Source organism: Antedon bifida, chromosome 5 (assembly GCF_963402885.1).
Source record: "Antedon bifida chromosome 5, ecAntBifi1.1, whole genome shotgun sequence".
Lineage (NCBI taxonomy): Eukaryota > Metazoa > Echinodermata > Crinoidea > Comatulida > Antedonidae > Antedon > Antedon bifida.
In genome coordinates, this window is record NC_136230.1 from 18938553 (window position 1) to 18959297 (window position 20745).

The 20745-nt window shown below is 31.8% G+C and overlaps 2 protein-coding genes across 2 annotated transcripts; one reads left to right on the forward strand and one right to left on the reverse strand.

Moving 5' to 3' along the window:
• Positions 1-13777: 13777 nt before the first annotated feature.
• LOC144843395 (uncharacterized) lies at positions 13778-15572 on the forward strand. Its single transcript, XM_078700181.1, has 3 exons — positions 13778-14561; positions 14713-14877; positions 15088-15572. The coding sequence occupies exons 1-3, from the start codon at positions 14096-14098 to the stop codon at positions 15462-15464; spliced, it is 1008 nt and encodes a 335-aa protein (XP_078556307.1). The 5' UTR covers positions 13778-14095; the 3' UTR covers positions 15465-15572.
• Positions 15573-15950: 378 nt separating this feature from the next.
• Positions 15951-17728, reverse strand: LOC144842002 (uncharacterized). Its single transcript, XM_078698337.1, has 3 exons — positions 16915-17728; positions 16689-16794; positions 15951-16604 (listed from the first exon to the last, which is right to left on the reverse strand). Exons 1-3 carry the CDS (start codon positions 17703-17705, stop codon positions 16167-16169), a joined length of 1335 nt encoding a protein of 444 aa, XP_078554463.1. The 5' UTR covers positions 17706-17728; the 3' UTR covers positions 15951-16166.
• Positions 17729-20745: the final 3017 nt, after the last annotated feature.

A 20745-nucleotide genomic window follows, 5' to 3' on the forward strand; every position in this document is an offset into this window, starting at 1 on the left:
TGATGGGCTCTTTTTAGTGACATGCAAAATATTATATTTGGACAGTTTCTACTTGATAATACTTTCAATACATTTACAAATCTATAATATAATAGCACTAAGCCAAAATTTGTTCCTCTATCTCCTCCTAAGCCACAACTCCGATACTAGTGCCAGCCGAGCTGGGGCACCTTTTAATTCCCCTTTCTCCATTAGTTTGTTAAATATTGTTTGTTTTTTAATTCTTTTCCACACACATCAATATACATTTTACTTAAATATTCAGATTTAAAAAAAGTATGATGAGTGTGGAAGGTGACCAAATAAGTTGAAAACTTTAGGATATGGTCACCTTCGTTAATCATCAGAACGGTATTTAGTTTGGATACCCAGACAAACACACGGGAGAAAAATTATCACTTAAACAATAATTACAGATAAATATACGAAAATGATAAAACAAATGAAGCGTTCAAGTTAGAAACCATTAATTGTAACAGGAGTCGATCAGATTACAGACCGACCAAGTTAAGTTGAGCGCATCAAAAAATAATATTTAAAAACAAAATAAGCGGCATTCCACAGTATTTTTTTGTTACGGACGGGACATTTTTGAGAATATAACTAGACATATCTTAGAAATAAAAAAGAATACAAGATTCAAAGTAGAATAAATGTATACATATATGGCCAATGTTTATTATGAAAGTCAAAAAAAGAAAAAAGACTGTACAAAAAAATTTTTATTATGAAAATTGTGTGCGTCGCGGACAGGACGGCAAATGGACATGACTTTTGAGAAGGTTTACGTATTGTAATATTTCTCCTCATTTAAAAGAGATTTTAAAATTTGTTTTGTATTATTATGTTGCCAGATAGTTGTTTTAGATAACTGAATGTTAATTATAAAAATTGAACTGCAAATTTATTAATAAATATGATTTATATGTCGTTACGGACGGGACATTTCTAACGTCGCGGACAGGACAACTTTGTCCATGTTAAAAATTGTATAATTTTGCTATTAAAAAAATTTAAAAATAAGTTTTTTACATCAATGTAATCTTTTATTTACAAATCAAAATATAATTCAACCTTTGAAACACTGTTTAAAAGTTTATGTCAAGTGAAAATATTAAAATTCATAAATATGAAATATTATTTATAAAATTAATTATTCAAAGAGTTATAACGAGAAGCAATATTGTAAAATGTTATGCTTGCCATATTAAACAAGACTTCAAGATATTAACATATTTAAGGCGAATCTTTAAAAATTGGCGTTGGCGTTTGACGTCTGAATTTGTTAGTGGATCCAAGTTGCATCTAAAATTTTCTTCTGTCCTTGCTTGGATTTAATAACTGTAGGCCTACTTCTATTAAAATTCAATCTTAATTATTTAGTATCTGATTTATAAAAGGTTCTTGGTTGCAAATTCACCAAAGAATTAAATCTACAAAGCGATGACCGCACCCAATACTCCCATTCATACTGGTCATGTTGTTTTGGATTTAGGTATTGTTCTTTTGTGGATTATTATTTTAAATACAGACCACAATGTTTTGTGATTAATAAACAAAAATTAACACCTTTGTACAGTACTTCTCAGCCTACAGTACAAAAACACTTTTTAATTCTTACAATATTGTCATCACATTCATAAAAAAAATGTCCCATCCGTAACATTCAATAAATTTTGATAGTAATGTTTTTTTAATAAAAAAAATACAAGTTTCAAAAAACTTGTTTAAATCTATTGCAATTTAATATCCTTAGGAGTTGAAAATTAAGATTTAAAATTAGGAATTAAGTAACAATTTTAAAGCCATTACTTCAATAAACACAAGTGAGGAAAAAACCCCAATCGAAATGTCTCAGAAGTAACAATTATGCATTTTGAAATGCAAGTATGAAAATAATAAACAATTTTAATAAAATAATTTATTATGAATAATTGCAGCTTACTTTGAAAAAAAAGTAACTGCAGTATATTTATGGGCAAAAATATTAACAAGATGCATGGTTTTATTATGAAATAAAAAGGATTTAAATTATATGTCCCGTCCTTAACAAAAATGTCTGTCCCGTGCCTACGAAAAATGTCATCAATATATTTTTGAATATGATATTTTCACCAAAAGTTTCAAAATATTTGTTTATAATGTATTGCATATAGTTTTAAAAGGAGAAAACAAAATATTAAATTGTGGTATCAATACTTTTAACTGAAATGTAAAAAACACCATAAAACTACTATTAAAATGTCGCGGATGGGACAATTATGAATTTTGAAATGTATATATGAAATTTAATAAACAAAATATGTGTTATAAAATGCTTGAATATGTACAATAGGGACATAGAGTAACTATATCTGGCAAAAAAATGTTCAAAAGATGCATGGTTTGTGAAATAATTAGGATTTAAATGATACGTCCCGTCCGTAACAAAAATGTCCCGTCCGTAACAGTATATTTTTGAAATATGATATTTTCATCAAAATCTAAAATTTTCCAAAAATTTGTTTATAATATAATGAGATATAGTCCTCAGGAGGAGAAAATGAAATATCAAGATTTTGGCATCATTACTTTTAAAATAAATGTAAAAAAACCGCCTAAAACGTCGCGGACGGGACATTTATGAATTTGAAATGGATGTATGAAATTAATAAACAACAACATTTTAATTAAATACTTGATTATGTATTATTGAGACATAAAGTAACTATATCTGTTGAAAAAACAGTAATAAGATGCATAGTTTATGAAATAAATAGGATTAAAAATGTCCCGTCCGTAACGCCAAATATGACTTTTTCATATTTAATATTCAATAACTTAAAAAATCAATATCAAAAAAATAAAAAAAATGTTAAACTTCAACATGTCTACTTTGAGAAATGGCCAAGAGTTACATCAAAATCAGTAAATGAAATTTTTAAACCCACGGACCAAATACTGTGGAATGCCCCATAAATAAATAAATAAAATAAAGAAATATAGTAAAAAATATAAATCCAAATATAAATAATTTACAATTCATTTAAAACTCTTTAAATCAAATACAAAAAATATCAAAAGAAGGAAAGAGGAGACTACTCGCCATACACTGAGACCAAGAGGCTTTTATAATGATATTTAAATGATGAAAGAGAATGTTTATTTTTTAAAGAAGGGGGGATATTTTTCCATAATTTTGGGCCATTGTACAAAATTGAAGAGCGTCTGAGTTTATAATTTGATAGATCGCTTAAGAAATTTGTCTGGGAGAATCGTGTATTATATGAGTGGAGCTCGGATGCAACAAACATAAGGTGGTAATGTTTTATTAGTAAGACGAAACATAAAAGTGTTTGTTAAAAGTTTATTTAAATCATAAATATTAGGACATTGTAATAATGAAAAAATAATTTAGAATGAGAATTAAATGGTGCCCCTGCACAAATTCTGACAATTCTTTTTTGTAGTTTAAAAATACGATCAAGTTTAGTAGATTCTGTACTTGTCCAGGGGCAAAGTGTTTTAAATTTGTCGGGTGTAACGGCCCATGCAATGTTACAATAAGATAAATAAGGTAAAATCAAAGTGTTATACAAGGACAAAAGGATTTTTGAAGGAAATATATAATTTAGTTTATTAATAATACCGACATTTCTAGAAATAATATTACTAATTTTATTTAAATGTGGTTTCCAAGTTAAATTAGCGTCAATAGTAACGCCGAGAAATTTAGGTTCATTGACGCGAGAAATAAGATGATTATCAATAAATAAGTTATCAAAAGTAAGATTTCCTTTTGTGCGATTAAAAATAATATAGTTAGTTTTTGCAATTTTTAAAGACAATTTATTTAACTTAAACCAATTTGTGACTTTAATAAGTTCATGATTTAGGATTTGGATAAGAGAACGTTTATTTTTGTGAGAAAAAAATATGTTAGTATCATCTGCAAACAAAACAAAATTAAGGAGATTTGAGCAATTTGAAATATCATTTACGTAAATTAAAAATAACAAAGGACCAAGTATGGAGCCTTGGGGTACACCATATTTAATGTAAGATAATTTAGAATTGAACAAATTGACAGACGTGAATTGCTGTCTGTTTGTAAGGTAATCCTCGAGTAGTTGGAGAGCAAGGCCTCTGATACCATAGTTTTCTAGCTTTTTAATTAATATTTTATGATCGATGGTATCAAAGGCCTTGCTGAGATCAAGAAAGATTCCAACAGTATGTTCATTGTTATCGAGGGCATTTAAGTTATTTTGTCATATATATCTAGCAAGGCTAAATCGGTCGAAAAAAACTTCCTAAATCCGTATTGGTTGGAGTAAAGAACATTATGTTTGTTTAAAAAATTGTTAAGTCTAGTATGAATCAAACGTTCTAAGATTTTAGAGAAACAAGGTAACAATGAAATAGGTCTATAATTATTAAAATCATGTGGGTTATCTTTTTTAAAAATGGGAATAACTTTGGCAATTTTTAGTGAACTTTGAAAGATGCTGGTTGAAAAAGATAGATTAAAAATATGAGTAAGAGGTGCAGAAATAGAATTTGAAATATTTATAATAATACGATTTGAAAAACCATCATAGCCTGAGCTTTTATTTTCTTTTAAGTTATAAATAAGGTATGTTACTTCATCAACGGAAATTGGATTAAGAAATATAAAACTTTGTACGGGGTCAGGAAGAAAAGTTTTATAGGTTTCAACTCCGACGGGTGTAACAATACTGTTTGCAAGATTTGAACCAATATCTGTAAAGTAATCATTAAAGGATTGGGAAATAATATGTGGGCCAATTATTTTGCGATTATTTTGAATAAAATAAGAGGAAATTGGAGTTGAGGTTTTTTTTCCAAGTACAGAATTAATGGTATTCAATGTTTTTTTAAGATTTGTTTTATAAAGGTTGAATTTGGTTTTGTAATGATTTTTGGTAGAAATATGAATTAAATTGGTTAATTTATTACGATATTTAGCATATTTATTTCTGTCAGATTGTTTTCCGGTTTTAAGATAGGTTTTATATAATTTATTTCTAGTGTCTATGGATTTTATAATAGCAGAAGTGATCCAAGGTTTGGCTTCTCTACGGAAACTGCGCCTATGACGATATGTTTTAATATTGTTGTTAATCAAATCATTTAGTTTATCATGAAAAAAATCGTAAGCAAGGTTAGGATCATTATCGACAGAGTAAATATCAGACCAATCGGAATTCAAAAGATGTTGATTAAGGTTAGCCAAAGTAACTTCGTTAATTTTTTTAAAATGAATATATTTTTAAAGATTGCTATTTAATGTAAGGGAAACTGAGGAATGTGTAAGAGAAAAAACAGGGAAGTGATCTGAGATATCTGAGTAAAAAATACCTGGGGAAAGTTTATTCTTAAAGTCATTACAAAATATGTTGTCAATAAGTGTTGCAGTTAAGAGGGTGATTTTAGTAGGCCTATTTATTAAAGATAAAAGTTTGAGTGAACATAGTGCTAATGAAATCAGACGTTAGATTGTGAGAATTGCATTTTAATAAATCAATGTTAAAATCGCCACATAAATAGGCAGTTTTATTTTCGTTGTTTATAGTATTAAGTAAGCTAGAAATGTTGGAATTAAAAGAGTTTAATGGGAGATCAGGGGGACGATAAATTACACCCCCCATGTCTTTCACTTCTTGAAGATTGCAGTAACCTATATTCAGAAAAAGAAAAGTTGGTTTTGGTTGAGTTAAACAAAGTTTCAGTGAAACATCTATAGACTTCGATAATTTAGTTTCTAATGCTTCCTGTGACTTTAGAATCTTTTCGAGGGACTGTTTCACGAAGCTTTCGAAGTCGATGTCGTCCGGTACAGCTTGGCTCGCATTCTTCCTTGTTTGTCTAGTTTGGTTCATTGTTATGTTAATGCTAGACTCGGGAGCTAAGAAAGCGCGTGACCGTTCACTCTGCCGTCATCTGACTAACTGTCTATTAGTTTATATTAGTCTATATTAGAATTACAAATTTCTACAAAAGAATGTATTTTTTAGACCAATTTCTTTGCAAAAACTGTCGAACCTTGAGTTCAGTAATTCTCAGCCATTTTCACAATTAGGTCACTTAGATAATTAGCAATATCGAGACGAGACAGCAGCACATGTGATCAGCGCAGCTGCCGTTTTAGAACAGCAGCAGTGCTGCCATGCGCCATTTCAATTGAAACGGGCGGTAAGTACAAAACTGTATTCTTGATCATGTTTCTCGCTCCTGCTGCCAAACATAGGATTAATCACCCTGGCCTGTTACCAATTTTCACCAAATGCAATGCTAACACTAGGCTGGGTTATGTTTCTTACTAATTAGGCCTACTATTCCTAAGCTGCTATATAGGCAATAGCTAAATTCGGCACAGGTGTGACGGGACGATTCGGCCCACTTTTAGGCTGATGATAATGTCTGACTAAGAGAGGCTTCTAATTACATTAGCTCCCGGTAGGATTTTATGATATAAAATATTGTTCATTATGCTAACATGTTTTGCATTACGTTTTATGTAATTTATTTGAAGGTGTGTAGGCCTACAAGTACAAGGAGGTACAAACAAGGAGGATGAAGTTTCAATTATATTTACTTCTTTCTAATTAGGCCTACACCACCAGAAAACATACATTGTTGTTCAAACCAAACCACCAAACATTCTACCACCACAAATCAAGACATTTAACTGAACAACAGGAGACTGCAAGAATATTCAACCAGATTCAACTAAGTCACTGTTCTCTCCAGTTAGAAATGATATTAACATACTTTGGGAGCTTTTACAAAACACAACAATTTACCAGACGACTATGAAATGCAGGATTATGTCATATGCCAAACATGAGGACGGAAAATAACTGACATAATAATAATATTAATAAAACAAAAAAATAATAAACGTCTATTATTTTAATATATTTACACAAACAAGAACAACGATACAAAATGTATTACAAATTATTATATTATTATATACAAACATTCTTTTTACAGCACTACTATTATTGCGATGACTCTGTACATTTGTAAAGACACTGAAATATAAAGAAGAATACAGTATGCCTTACATAGATGATAATACATTTTGTTTGAAATCGAGTAAAATCCCGACAGCCAATTGAGTAAGCTGGCAGGAGGAATTTAGCTGTGGGCTATCTGTGTCCCGTTAGGACCGGGATACGTCTGCTGGCAGAAATAACTATGTCCGCTTCCCCACCGCCGCCCTATAAGGGCCCTAACAAACAAAACACTGTACTTTAAAATGTTATTAATCATCTAAGACATACCAAATAAAAAGTAATACTGTACCTGGAATAAACCTGTTAAGGTGAAGGTGAAACGATTCCAAAGAAGTGGAGCCTCTTGCGAAACGATATACTGGCAAGGTAACTCCACCCTTAAGCATCTCACTGTTTTTTTTGTAGAGCGGGATGCCTTCTGGATCCTTGATGCAGGCGACGTGTCGGTTTTGTGAGCTCCAGATATCCCAGGTCTGTTTAGAGTCTAAGAGTGGGACGCCCATTGTGTCACGGCAAAACAAAATTCAAATAATTAAAAAATTGCAGAAATAGTATTGTTTATTAATTATTTACCCTTTTGGTCGAATCAATCTTCAACACTCTTCCGAACGTCGATGTGATAGAAGCCTTGAGTTCGTCGATTCTTCCCATTACTTCGTTGCAGTAGATGGTAAGGAACCACTGGACAGTGAGAACAGGAATCATTTTAGACACCTCATCAAATTTAGAAACAGCAATGACGTAATCATCACGAGTTAACAAGTTTTTTCGAAATGCTCAATATGGTCTAACACGTCTCCAAATGGTATAATATATTCTGTACACTTTGATGTTTTGTGTGAAAAAGTTTTGTCGAAATGCTCAAAATGGTCTAAAAGGTTTCCAAATACGATATTAAGCTATTTTGTGCACTTTGATATTTTTGTGTGAAAAGTTTTATCAAAATGCTCAAAATGGTCTAAAACGGTTTCAAATGTGATTTTAAGCACTTTGGTGTTTTTATGTTACGTCTCCAAATGGGATAATAAGCTATTCTGTACAGTTTGATGTTTTGTGTGAAAAAGTTTTGTCGAAATGCTCAAAATGGTCTAAAACGTTTCCAAATACGATATTAAGCTATTCTAAGCACTTTGGTGATTTTATGTTATCAAGTTTTTTCGAAATGCTCAATATGGTCTAAAACGTCTCCAAATGGGATAATAAGCTATTCTGTACACTTTGATGTTTTGTGTAAAAAAGTTTTGTCGAAATGCTCAAAATGGTCTAAAACGTTTCCAAATACGATATTAAGCTATTTTGTGCACTTTCATATTTTTGTGTAAAATGTTTTATCGAAATGGTCTAAAACGGTTTCAAATGTGAATTTAAGCACTTTGATGTTTTTGTGTAACCAAGTTTCATCGAAATGCACAAAATGGTCTAAAACGTCTCCAAATGCGATTCTAAGCACTTTGGTGTTTTTATGTTAACAAGTTTTTTTCGAAATGCTCAATATGGTCTAAAACGTCTCCATATGGGATAATGAGCTATTCTGTACACTTCGATGTTTTGTGTGAAAAAGTTTTGTAAAAATGCTCAAAATGGTCTAAAACGTTTCCAAATACGATATTAAGCTATTTTGTGCACTTTGATATTTTTAAGTAAAAAGTTTATCGAAATGCTCAAAATGGTCTAAAACGGTTTCAAATGTGATTTTAAGCACTTTGATGTTTTTGTGTAACCAAGTTTCATTGAAATGCACAAAATGGTCTAAAACGTCTCCAAATGCGATTTGAAGCTATTATAAGAACTTTGGTGTTTTTATTTTAACAAGTTTTTTTCGAAATGTTCAATATGGTCTAAAACGTCTCCAAATGGGATAATAAGCTATTCTGTACACTTTGATGTTTTGTGTGAAAAAGTTTTGTCGAAATGCTCAAAATGGTCTAAAACGTTTCCAAATACGATATTAAGCTATTCTAAGCACTTTGGTGATTTTATGTTATCAAGTTTCATCGAAATGCACAAAATTGTCTAAAACGTTTACAAATACGATATTAAGCTATTTTGTTCACTTTGATATTTTTGTGTGAAATGTTTTATCGAAATGCTCAAAATGGTCTAAAACGGTTTCAAATGTGATTTTAAACACTTTGATGTTTTGGTGTAACCAAGTGTCATCGAAATGCACAAAATGGTTTAAAACGTCTCCAAATGCGATTTTAAGCACTTTGATGTTTTTGTATAACCAAGTTTCATCGAAATTCACAAAATAGTCTAAAACCTCTCCAAATGCGATTTTAAGCTATTCTAAGCACTTTGGTGTTTTTATGTTAACAAGTTTTTTCGAAATGCTCAATATAGTCTAAAACGTCTCCAAATGGGATAATAAGCTATTTTGTGCACTTTGATATTTTTGTGTGAAAAGTTATATCGAAATGTTCAAATGGTCTAAAACGGTTTCAAATGTGATTTTAAGTACTTTGATGTTTTTATTTATTTATTTGTTGACCATATACACCTTTGTATTAGTGGCATTCACAATATGCGGTGCGGTCCAGAAAACAAACCAGAACATTATAGAAAAATAAAAAAAGACATGAATAACTAAACTAAAACTAAGCAAACAAAAACAAAATTAACTAGAGACTACAGTATTTACAAGCAACAATACAATAAATTAATCTTTGGGATTACTTTAAAGAGGATCGTTTCTCCCATGCAGAAGTTTAATATTTTTTACAAAATTTATCAAATGAGTTATATGATTTATTAGAAAAAGGAACAGACTCTCCTCCTAATATAAAACTTAATTTGTATTCATCATTTGCATTTACAAATAATGTCCATAAATCATAATCATTACAGAGGGTCAAATCATTTTCTAGGTTTCTTAATTATTCTTTTCTTATGTTGTCAAAAGCCTTACAGTTCAAAATAAAATGTTTAATATCTTCTTGCGTAACCAAGTTTCTTCGAAATTCACAAAATGGTCTAAAACGTCTCCAAATGCGATTCTAAGCACCTTGGTGTTTTTATGTTAACAAGTTTTTTCGAAATGCTCAATATGGTCTAAAATGTCTTCAAATGGGATAATAAGCTATTCGGTACATTTTGATGTTTTGTGTAACCAAGTTTCATCAAAATTCACAAAATAATCTAAAACGTCTCCAAATGCGATTTTAAGCTATTCAAAGCACTTTGTTGTTTTTATGTTAACAAGTTTTTTCGAAATGCTCAATATGGTCTAAAACGTCTCCAAATGGGATAATAAGCTATTTTGTACACTTTGATGTTTAGTGTGAAAAAGTTTTGTCGAAATGCTCAAAATGGTCTAAAACGTTTCCAAATACGATATTAAGCAATTTGTGCACTTTAATATTTTTGTGTGAAAAGTTATATCGAAATGCTCAAAATAGTCTAAAACGGTTTCAAATGTGATTTTAAGCACTTTGATGTTTTTATTTATTTATTTATTTGTTGACCATCAGTGGCATTCACAATATGCGGTGCGGTCCAGAAAACAAAGGAGAACATTATAGAAAAATAAAAAAAGACATGAATAACTAAACTATAACTAAGCAAACAAAAATAAAATTAACTAGAGACTACAGTATTTACAAGCAACAATACAATAAATTAATCTTTGTGATTACTTTAAAGAGGATCGTTTCTCCCATGCAGAAGTTAAATATTTTTTACAAAATTTATCAAATGAGTTATATTATTTATTAGAAAAAGGAACAGACTCTCCTCCTAATATAAAACTTAATTTGTTTTCATCATTTGCATTTACAAATAATGTCCATAAATCATAATCATTACAGAGGGTCAAATCATTTTCTAGGTTTCTTAATTCTTCTTTTCTTATGTTGTCAAAAGCCTTACAGTTCAAAATAAAATGTTTAATATCTTCTTGCGTAACCAAGTTTCATCGAAATTCACAAAATGGTTTAAAACGTCTCCAATGCGATTCTAAGCACCCTGGTGTTTTTATGTTAACAAGTTTTTTCGAAATGCTCAATATGGTCTAAAACGTCTCCAAATGGGATAATAAGCTATTCTGTACATTTTGATGTTTTGTGTGAAAAAGTTTTGTCGAAAAGTTCAAAATGGTCTAAAACAGTTTTAAATACGATATTAAGCTATTTTGTGCACTTTGATGTTTTTGTATGAAAAGTTTTATCGAAATGCTAAAAAATGGTCTAAAACGTCTCCAAATGGGATATTAAGCTATTCTGTACATTTTGATGTTTTGTGTGAAAAAGCTTTGTCGAAATGCTCAAAATGGTCTAAAACGTTTCCAAATACGATATTAAGGTATTTTGTTCACTTTGATGTTTTTGTGTGAAATGTTTTATCGAAATGCTCAATATGATGTAAAACGGTTTCAAATGTGATTTTAAGCACTTTGATGATTTTGTGTAACCAAGTTTCATCGAAATGCATAAAATGGTCTAAAACGTCTCCAAATGCGATTTGAAGCTATTCTAAGCACTTTGGTCTTTTTATGTTAACAAATTTTTTCGAAATGCACAAAATGGTCTAAAACTTCTCCAAATGCGATTTTAAGCTATTCTGTATACTTTGATGTTTTGTGTGAAAAGATTTTGTCGAAATGCTCAAAATGGTCTAAAACGTCTCCAAATGCGATTTTAAGCTATTCTGTATACTTTGATGTTTTGTGTGAAAACATTTTGTCGAAATGCTCAAAATGGTCTAAAACATGTTCAAATACGATATTGAGCTATTTTGTGCACTGTGATGTTTTTGTGTGAAAAGTTTTATCGAAATGCTCAAAATGGTCTAAAACGGTTTTAAATGTGATTTTAAGGACTTTGATGTTTTTGTGTAACCAAATTTCATCGAAATGCACAAAATGGTCTAAAACGTCTCCAAATGCGATTTGAAGCTATTTTGTGCACTTTGATGTTTTTGTGTGAAAAGTTTTATCGAAATGCTCAAAATGCTCTAAAACGGTTTTAAATGTGATTTTAAGTACGTTGATGTTTTTTTATGTAACGAAGTTTCATCGAAATGCACAAAATGATCTAATACGTCTCCAAATGCGATTTGAAGATATTCTAAGCACTTTGGTCTTTTTATGTTAACACATTTTTTCGAAATGCACAAAATGGTCTAAAACGTCTCCATATGCAATTTGAAGCTATTCTGTACACGTTGATATTTTGTATGAAAAAGTTTTATCGAAATACTCAAAAAGGTCTAAAACGGGTTCAAATGTGATTTTAAGCACTTTGATGTTTTTGTGTAACCAAGTTTCATCGAAATGCACAAAATGGTCTAAAACGTCTCCAAATGCGATTTGAAGCTATTTTGTGCACTTTGATGTTTTTGTGTGAAAAGTTTTATTTTTACAAAATTTATCAAATGAGTTATATGATTTATTAGAAAAAGGAACAGACTCTCCTCCTAATATAAAACTTAATTTGTATTCATCATTTGCATTTACAAATAATGTCCATAAATCATAATCATTACAGAGGGTCAAATCATTTTCTAGATTTCTTAATTCTTCTTTTCTTATGTTGTCAAAAGCCTTACAGTTCAAAATAAAATGTTTAATATCTTCTTGCGTAACCAAGTTTCTTCGAAATTCACAAAATGGTCTAAAACGTCTCCTAATGCGATTCTAAGCACCTTGGTGTTTTTATGTTTACAAGTTTTTTCGAAATGCTCAATATGGTCTAAAATGTCTTCAAATGGGATAATAAGCTATTCGGTACATTTTGATGTTTTGTGTAACCAAGTTTCATCGAAATTCCCAAAATAGTCTAAAACGTCTCCAAATGCGATTTTAAGCTATTCAAAGCACTTTGTTGTTTTTATGTTAACAAGTTTTTTCGAAATGCTCAATATGGTCTAAAACGTCTCCAAATGGGATAATAAGCTATTTTGTACACTTTGATGTTTAGTGTGAAAAAGTTTTGTCGAAATGCTCAAAATGGTCTAAAACGTTTCCAAATACGATATTAAGCAATTTGTGCACTTTGATATTTTTGTGTGAAAAGTTATATCGAAATGCTCAAAATGGTCTAAAACGGTTTCAAATGTGATTTTAAGCACTTTGATGTTTTTATTTATTTATTTATTTGTTGACCATATACACCTATGTATCAGTGGCATTCACAATATGCGGTGCGGTCCAGAAAACAAAGGAGAACATTATAGAAAAATAAAAAAAGACATGAATAACTAAACTATAACTAAGCAAAAAAAAATAAAATTAACTAGAGACTACAGTATTTACAAGCAACAATACAATAAATTAATCTTTGTGATTACTTTAAAGAGGATCGTTTCTCCCATGCAGACGTTAAATATTTTTTACAAAATTTAGCAAATGAGTTATATGATTTATTAGAAAAAGGAACAGACTCTCCTCCTAATATAAAACTTAATTTGTTTTCATCATTTGCATTTACAAATAATGTCCATAAATCATAATCATTACAGAGGGTCAAATCATTTTCTAGGTTTCTTAATTCTTCTTTTCTTATGTTGTCAAAAGCCTTACAGTTCAAAATAAAATGTTTAATATCTTCTTGCGTAACCAAGTTTCATCGAATTTCACAAAATGGTTTAAAACGTCTCCAAATGCGATTCTAAGCACCCTGGTGTTTTTATGTTAACAAGTTTTTTCGAAATGCTCAATATGGTCTAAAACGTCTCCAAATGGGATAATAAGCTATTCTGTACATTTTGATGTTTTGTGTGAAAAAAGTTTTGTCGAAAAGTTCAAAATGGTCTAAGACCCCATTTACACTTACGATTTAGGCCGGCCCTGGGTCGGCCCTGGGTCGGCAATTGATAAGTGTAAATACTCCAAAAAGTTAGGCCGGCCCTGGGCCGGACGCAGATCTGGGCCACCTCTCCAGGTAGGTTCAGGAGCGGCTTTTACGTTTTGGGCCGGCTTACGCAGTGAACCGTGAACAACGTTTGACCTTTTTATGAGGTGGTTGTTATGACGATCCGACATTCTCGGTACATACCTTCTTTTTCGCGCGACAATTTGTTTTCTTCATCATTTATATTCCGTAGTTAAATTTATTTGTACCAATTTTTATAAGATGTCTGAAAATCGTGGTTCCAATTGGACATACGAGGAGGTACTTGGGTTGCTCGGGATTTGGGCCGAGGAAAAAATACAGGCTCAAATGGACGGTAGCGTCCGAAACGCTGGCGTCTATCGGATTATTTCCGAAAAGCTCCTACGTGAAAGTGGGATTGTTCGGAACGCACTGCAAGTGCAAAGGAAAATTAAAAAATTAAAAGCGGACTACAAGAAGGTGGCCGATAATAATAAAAAGAGTGGGGCAAGCAGGAAAACATGCAAGCATTTTGAGGAACTGGACGCAATACTTGGGTCCAGGCCTGAAATGAACCCGCCGGAAATTGTCTGTTCCCGTCGGCGTCAACATCAAAAACCCGGAGGAGGAGGAGGAGGAGGAGGAGAAAATGACGAACCGAGCACTTCCTCTGGTAGTAGTAGTAGTACTAGGCCTAGGCCTAGTAGTAGTAGCAGCGATACAGATAGTAAGTAGATTAAATAATTTGAAAAAAAACCAGATTTAGACTTAACATTGATTAGACGTTGCTTTTTACAACAAGTTAGGCCTAATCATTTTATTTAATTATGTGGTTATTTATAATTTATCATTTCATTGTCCCCTACATCATTAATTAGATGACGATGATGATGTAGGCCTAGTAGAGGAAGGAACAGCCGTAGTAGTAGAACCACCATTGCCAGCCCATCAAGCTACACCACCAGCAGCCCATCTAGCCACACCCCCAGCAACCCATCTAGCCACACCCCCAGCAACCCATCTAGCCACACCCACTTACAACGGTTAGTAAATATTATGATTATTGGGGCATTTATTGAAATAAATACAGTACTTGTTGTGCAATACACAAAACATTCCATGATAAATCGATCATAAATAAATATGAAAACCAACAATTTAAAAATAGAGCAATGATTACCTACTATTTATCTATTCAAAAAATTTAATTATTACCATATTACAGTATAAAGAAATTGTAATCTTATGTATAGGTAGAAACCAACCAAACCCAAAAAAGGCAAAAAAAGGAAAGGCAGAGCAGGCATTAGATGCTATGACGAAGGCATTTTTAAAGTCGGAGAAAGAAAGAGACGAGCAACACTGGGCAATGGAGAAGAGGAACAGAGACGAGCAAAGGATATGGGAGATGGAGCAAGCGAAGGAATACAGGTTATGGGAAGAGAAGAGAAAGGCAGAACGAGAAGAAAGCATGGAAAAAAGACGAAAGGAAGACATGGACAGGGAAGAAAGAATGCGAAACCAGGATAGAGAACATGAAATGCGTATGATGTCGATGATGTGCCAGATGTTCAATAATAGTCAACAACAACAGCCATCTTCAGACCAACCAACATACTACAACATGTAGAATCAACAACCTATATAAACAGGATGCAGTATTCAGTTACTTAAGTACAAAATGAAAAGAAAGTAGGCAATATTGTTTTGTAATTTTTGAAACTTTATATACAGCTCGACAGCTTGAAAATGGTGCTATGTACAATTTGATAAAAGTAAAATGGTGTCTTTCACGAAACTTACACTAAAATTATTATAGTATTAATAGCAATATAAACAACTTAATTTTGTATTTTAAGGTATTTTAGAAATGTTGAAAGTCATGGGAATACTTGACTATTTAATTGCATTTTTCTTTTTGTTTCTATACAATCACATACCTCAGCCAGCCACTATAGTTATGCTTTATAAACAATGCAATGTAGTATTGTTTTCTATACTATACTTTAATGTTATTAGTTTGGTAATTTAGAGAAAAAAAATGTCTTTCACAAAACCTTTAATAAATGTTAAAAGTCATGAAAATACTTGACAATGGTGCTATGTATAATTAAAAACGAAACTTACACTAAAATTATTATACATGTAGTATTAATAGCAATATAAACAACTTATTTTTTTATTTTAAGGTATTTTAGAAATGTTGAAAGTCATGGAAGTACTTGACTATTTAATTGCATGCTTTTTGTTTCTGTACAGTTGCATACCTTTCAATACAAATTTTATATAAAAATATCATTAAAAGTTTAATCTAGTTATCAAATAAAAATTGTTATATGCCTTCTCGTTGAAAGTGATTGGCCAGTGCTTCACGTATAGTATGACCTGATGGACCATTAACCTCAATATTATTTTCAATGGCTGCTAGTACTGGTTCATTATATAAATCAAGATTTGCAACCCCCATTTCAATTTCATCCCCAAACAACTCGCATATGTTATGGAGAGTACACGCTGCAGCTATCTGGGTGGGAAGGTATTCCAACTTTGTGTCGTTGCGTTTTAAAAGACACCGCCATCTTCCTTTTAGCCTGCCAAAGCACCCTTCAATTACCATTCGGGCTCTACTTAATCGGTAGTTAAACGTAACTTGTCTTTCAGTGAGCCTTCCATTGTCTGAGTAACCTTTCATAACTGTTGGGAGTAGGGGATAGGCCGGATCTCCAAGTATAACCAATGGGACTTGAACGCCATCAATATCTTTGGGAAGCTGAAATAAATTTAAAAAAATACAGTACTAGTTCGTCACCATCAGAGAAGTTACTGCTTTGTTTTCGTAGTTTGAAATACTTACATCTGGGAGGAGATTTCCTTGACACAAGTCGTCATAGAAAGGAGAATTCGCAAAAACCCTGGCGTCATGTACCTTTCCCGGCCATCCGATGTAGATGTCTGTAAATCTGCAAACAAACATTATAACTTGTAAATGATATGATGACTACCTATTTATAAAAGTAATTGCTACATATCTCATTATAAACAACCAAATCAATTAAAGTGAAATTGCATCTTGTACTCACCGGTACTGGTGGTCACAAACAGCCTGCATTATAATTGAATAAAACCCCTTGCGGTTATAGTAATCGGCATGAAATTTGACTGGTCCAATTATGGGAAGGTGTGTGCCATCTATTGCTCCAGCACATTGGGGAAAACCAAATTGTGTCTCAAAACCAGCCACCACTTCTCTCAGTCTCTGTCCTTCTGGAAATCTTATATATTGTTCTTGTAAAACATCAACTATTGCACTACATGTCTCTATAACAATTTTACATGCAGTAGAGGATGCAACACCAAATAAGTGGCCTATTGATCTGTATTCGCAATTAGTACCAAGCCTCCAAAGTGTAATTGCCACTTTTAATTTTACACTAATTGATTTTCTAAAACAAGTGTCTGATTTAAAAAGACGATTATGAAGTTGACCACATAAATATTCAAACGTGGTTTTTTTCATTCTAAAATTTTGTTTCCAGTCTTCTTCAGTAAATGTGCCTTCTATAATAGCCTGCCAAAATACACCCTGCATCCGAATTTTGCACCAGATTCGCCTGTCAACCATGTATCCAAGGCCAACACCGTATGTCAGAAAGTGTACCCACCGGCCTAGCCTAGCACGGCGATACTCCCTTGAGCGCCTGTCAACATCTCTCAGAAAACGTCTTCTACTCTTTTGAACACGATCTTGATATTTTGTAAAATGAACCTCCTCTTCATTATCCTCATCTGTGACTTCTTTCAATAAAGTATTCCTCCGCTTGTTTCGCATATACATAAAATACAGCCATATATATAAAACAGTGGGGTTCATTTTGTTTTTTAACGGGACGGGACAAAAAACAACAACAGTATAAATATAAAATGGTCGGTTCGCGCGGAAAGTTGAATTGACGATCGGGCGAGAAAAATGTAAACAAACTGTACTTCGTATCCCAGCATGCAATGGTACTTCCGATAAAATTATTTACGACCAGTAATCTGCGTCGGTAGTGTAAACGCTCTGGGCCGGCCTAAAAAGTAAATATTTGCAACCGGCCCAGGACCGGCCCAGGACCGGCCCTGGACCCAAACGAAAGTGTAAATGGGGTCTAAAACAGTTTTAAATACGATATTAAGCTATTTTGTGCACTTTGATGTTTTTGTATGAAAAGTTTTATCGAAATGCTAAAAAATGGTCTAAAACGTCTCCAAATGGGATATTAAGCTATTCTGTACATTTTGATGTTTTGTGTGAAAAAGCTTTGTCGAAATGCTCAAAATGGTCTAAAACGTTTCCAAATACGATATTAAGGTATTTTGTTCACTTTGATGTTTTTGTGTGAAATGTTTTATCGAAATGCTCAAATTTGAAGCTATTTTGTGCACTTTGATGTTTTTATGTTAACAATTTTTTTCGAAAATCACAAAATGGTCTAAAACGTCTCCAAATGCGATTTGAAGCATTTCTAAGCACTTTGATGTTTTTATGTTAACAAGTTTTTTCAAAAATCACAAAATGGTCTAAAACGTCTCCATATGCGATTTGAAGCTGTTCTAAGCACTTTGATGTTTTTATGTTAACAAGTTTTTTCGAAAGGCACAAAATGGTCTAAAACGTCTCCAATTGCGATTTGAAGCTATTCTGTACACTTTGATGTTTTGTGTGAAAACATTTGTCGAAATGCTCAAAATGGTCTAAAACATTTTCAAATACGATATTAGGCTATTTTGTGCACTTTGATGTTTTTCTGTGAAAAGTTTTATCGACATGCTCAAAATGGTCTAAAACGTTTTCAAACACGATATTAAGTTATTTTGTGCAATTTGATGTTTTTGTGTGGAAAGTTTTATCGAAATACTCAAAAAGGTCTAAAACGGGTTCAAATGTGATTTTAAGCACTTTGATGTTTTTGTGTAACCAAGTTTCATCGAAATTCACAAAATGGTCTAAAACGTCTCCAAATGCGATTTGAAGCTATTTTGTGCACTTTGATGTTTTTGTGTGAAAAGTTTTATCGAAATGTTCAAAATGCTCTAAAACGGTTTTAAATGTGATTTTAAGTACTTTGATGTTTTTGTGTAACGAAGTCTCATCGAAATGCACAAAATGGTCTAAAACGTCTCCAAATGCGATTTGAAGATATTCTAAGCAATTTGGTCTTTTTATGTTAACAAACATTTTTTTGAAATGCCCAAAATGGTCTAAAACGTCTCCATATGCAATTTGAAGCTATTCTGTACACGTTGATATTTTGTATGAAAAAGTTTTGTCGAAAAGCTCAAAATGGTCTAAAATGTTTTCAAATACGATATTAAGCTATTTTGTGCACTTTGATGTTTGTGTGTGAAAAGTTTTATAGAAATGCTCAAAAATGGTCTAAAACGTTTTCGAACTCGATATTAAGCTATTTTGTGCAATATGATGTTTTTGTGCAAAAGTTTTATCGAAATGTCCAAAATGGTCTAAAACGTCTCCAAATGCGATTTGAAGCTATTTTGTGCACTTTGATGTTTTTGTGCGAAAAGTTTTATCGAAATGCTCAAAATGCTCTAAAACGGTTTCAAATGTGATTTTAAGCACTTTGGTGTTTTTATGTTAACAAGTTTTTCCAAAAATCACAAAATGGTCTAAAACGTCTGCCAATGCGATTTGAAGCTATTCTAAGCACTCTGGTGTTTTTATGTTAACAAGTTTTTTCGAAATGCACAAAATGGTCTAAAACGTCTCCAAATGCGATTTGAAGCTATTCTGTACACTTTGATGTTTTGTGTGAAAAAATTTTGTCGAAATGCACAAAATGGTCTAAAACGTCTCCAAATGCGATTTGAAGCTATTCTGTACACTTTGATGTTTTGTGTGAAAAAATTTTGTCGAAATGCTCAAAATGGTCTAAAACATTTTTAAATACGATATTGAGCTATTTTGTGCACTTTGATGTTTTTGTGTAAAAAGTTTCATCGAAATGCACAAAATGGTCTAAAACGTCTCCAAATGCGATTTGAAGCTATTTTGTGCACTTTGATGTTTTTGTGTGAAAAGTTTTATAGAAATGCTCAAAATTCTCTAAAACGGTTTTAAATGTGATTTTAAGCACTTTGATGTTTTTGTGTAACCAAGTTTCATCGAAGTGCACAAAATGGTCTAAAACGTCTCCAAATGCGATTTGAAGCTATTCTGTACACTTTGATGTTTTGTGTGAAAAATTTTGTCTAAATGCTCAAAATGGTCTAAAACATTTTCAAATACGATATTGAGCTATTTAATGCACTTTGATGTTTTTGTGTGAAAAGTTGTATCGATATGATCAAAATGGTCTAAAACGGTTTCAAATGTGATTTTAAGCACTTTGATGTTTTTGTGTAACCAAGTTTCATCTAAATGCACAAATTGGTCTAAAACGTCTCCAAATGCAATTTGAAGATATTCTAAGCACTTTGGTATTTTTATGTTAACACATTTTTTCGAAATGCACAAAATGGTCTAAAACGTCTCCAAATGCAATTTGAAGCTATTCTGTACACTTTAATATTTTATGTGAAAAAGTTTTGTGGAAATACTCAAAATGGTCTAAAACGTTTTGAAATACGATATTAAGCTATTTTGTGCACTTTGATGTTTGTGTGTGAAAGTTTTATCGAAATGCTCAAAATGGTCTAAAACGGTTTCAAATGTTATTTTAAGCACTTTGATGTTTTTGTGTAACCAAGTTTCATCGAAATTCACAAAAAGTTTTTCAAATACGATATTAGGCTACTTTGTGCACTTTGATGTTTGTGTGTGAAAAGTTTTATCGAAATGCTCAAAATGCTCTAAAACGGTTTTAAATGTGATTTTAAGCACTTTGGTGTTTTTATGTTAACAAGTTTTTCCA

Excerpts from the sequence above, each read along its gene's own strand:
- LOC144843395 (XM_078700181.1), top strand. The coding sequence starts at position 14,096 with ATGTCTGAAAATCGTGGTTCCAATTGGACATACGAGGAGGTACTTGGG. Across the intron at positions 14,562-14,712 it reads TAGTAGCAGCGATACAGATA|ATGACGATGATGATGTAGGC; the intron begins GTAAGTAGATTA and ends ATCATTAATTAG. Across the intron at positions 14,878-15,087 it reads AGCCACACCCACTTACAACG|GTAGAAACCAACCAAACCCA; the intron begins GTTAGTAAATAT and ends TCTTATGTATAG.
- LOC144842002 (XM_078698337.1), bottom strand. The coding sequence starts at position 17,705 with ATGAACCCCACTGTTTTATATATATGGCTGTATTTTATGTATATGCGA. Across the intron at positions 16,795-16,914 it reads GTTTGTGACCACCAGTACCG|ATTTACAGACATCTACATCG; the intron begins GTGAGTACAAGA and ends GTTTGTTTGCAG. Across the intron at positions 16,605-16,688 it reads AAGGAAATCTCCTCCCAGAT|CTTCCCAAAGATATTGATGG; the intron begins GTAAGTATTTCA and ends AATTTATTTCAG.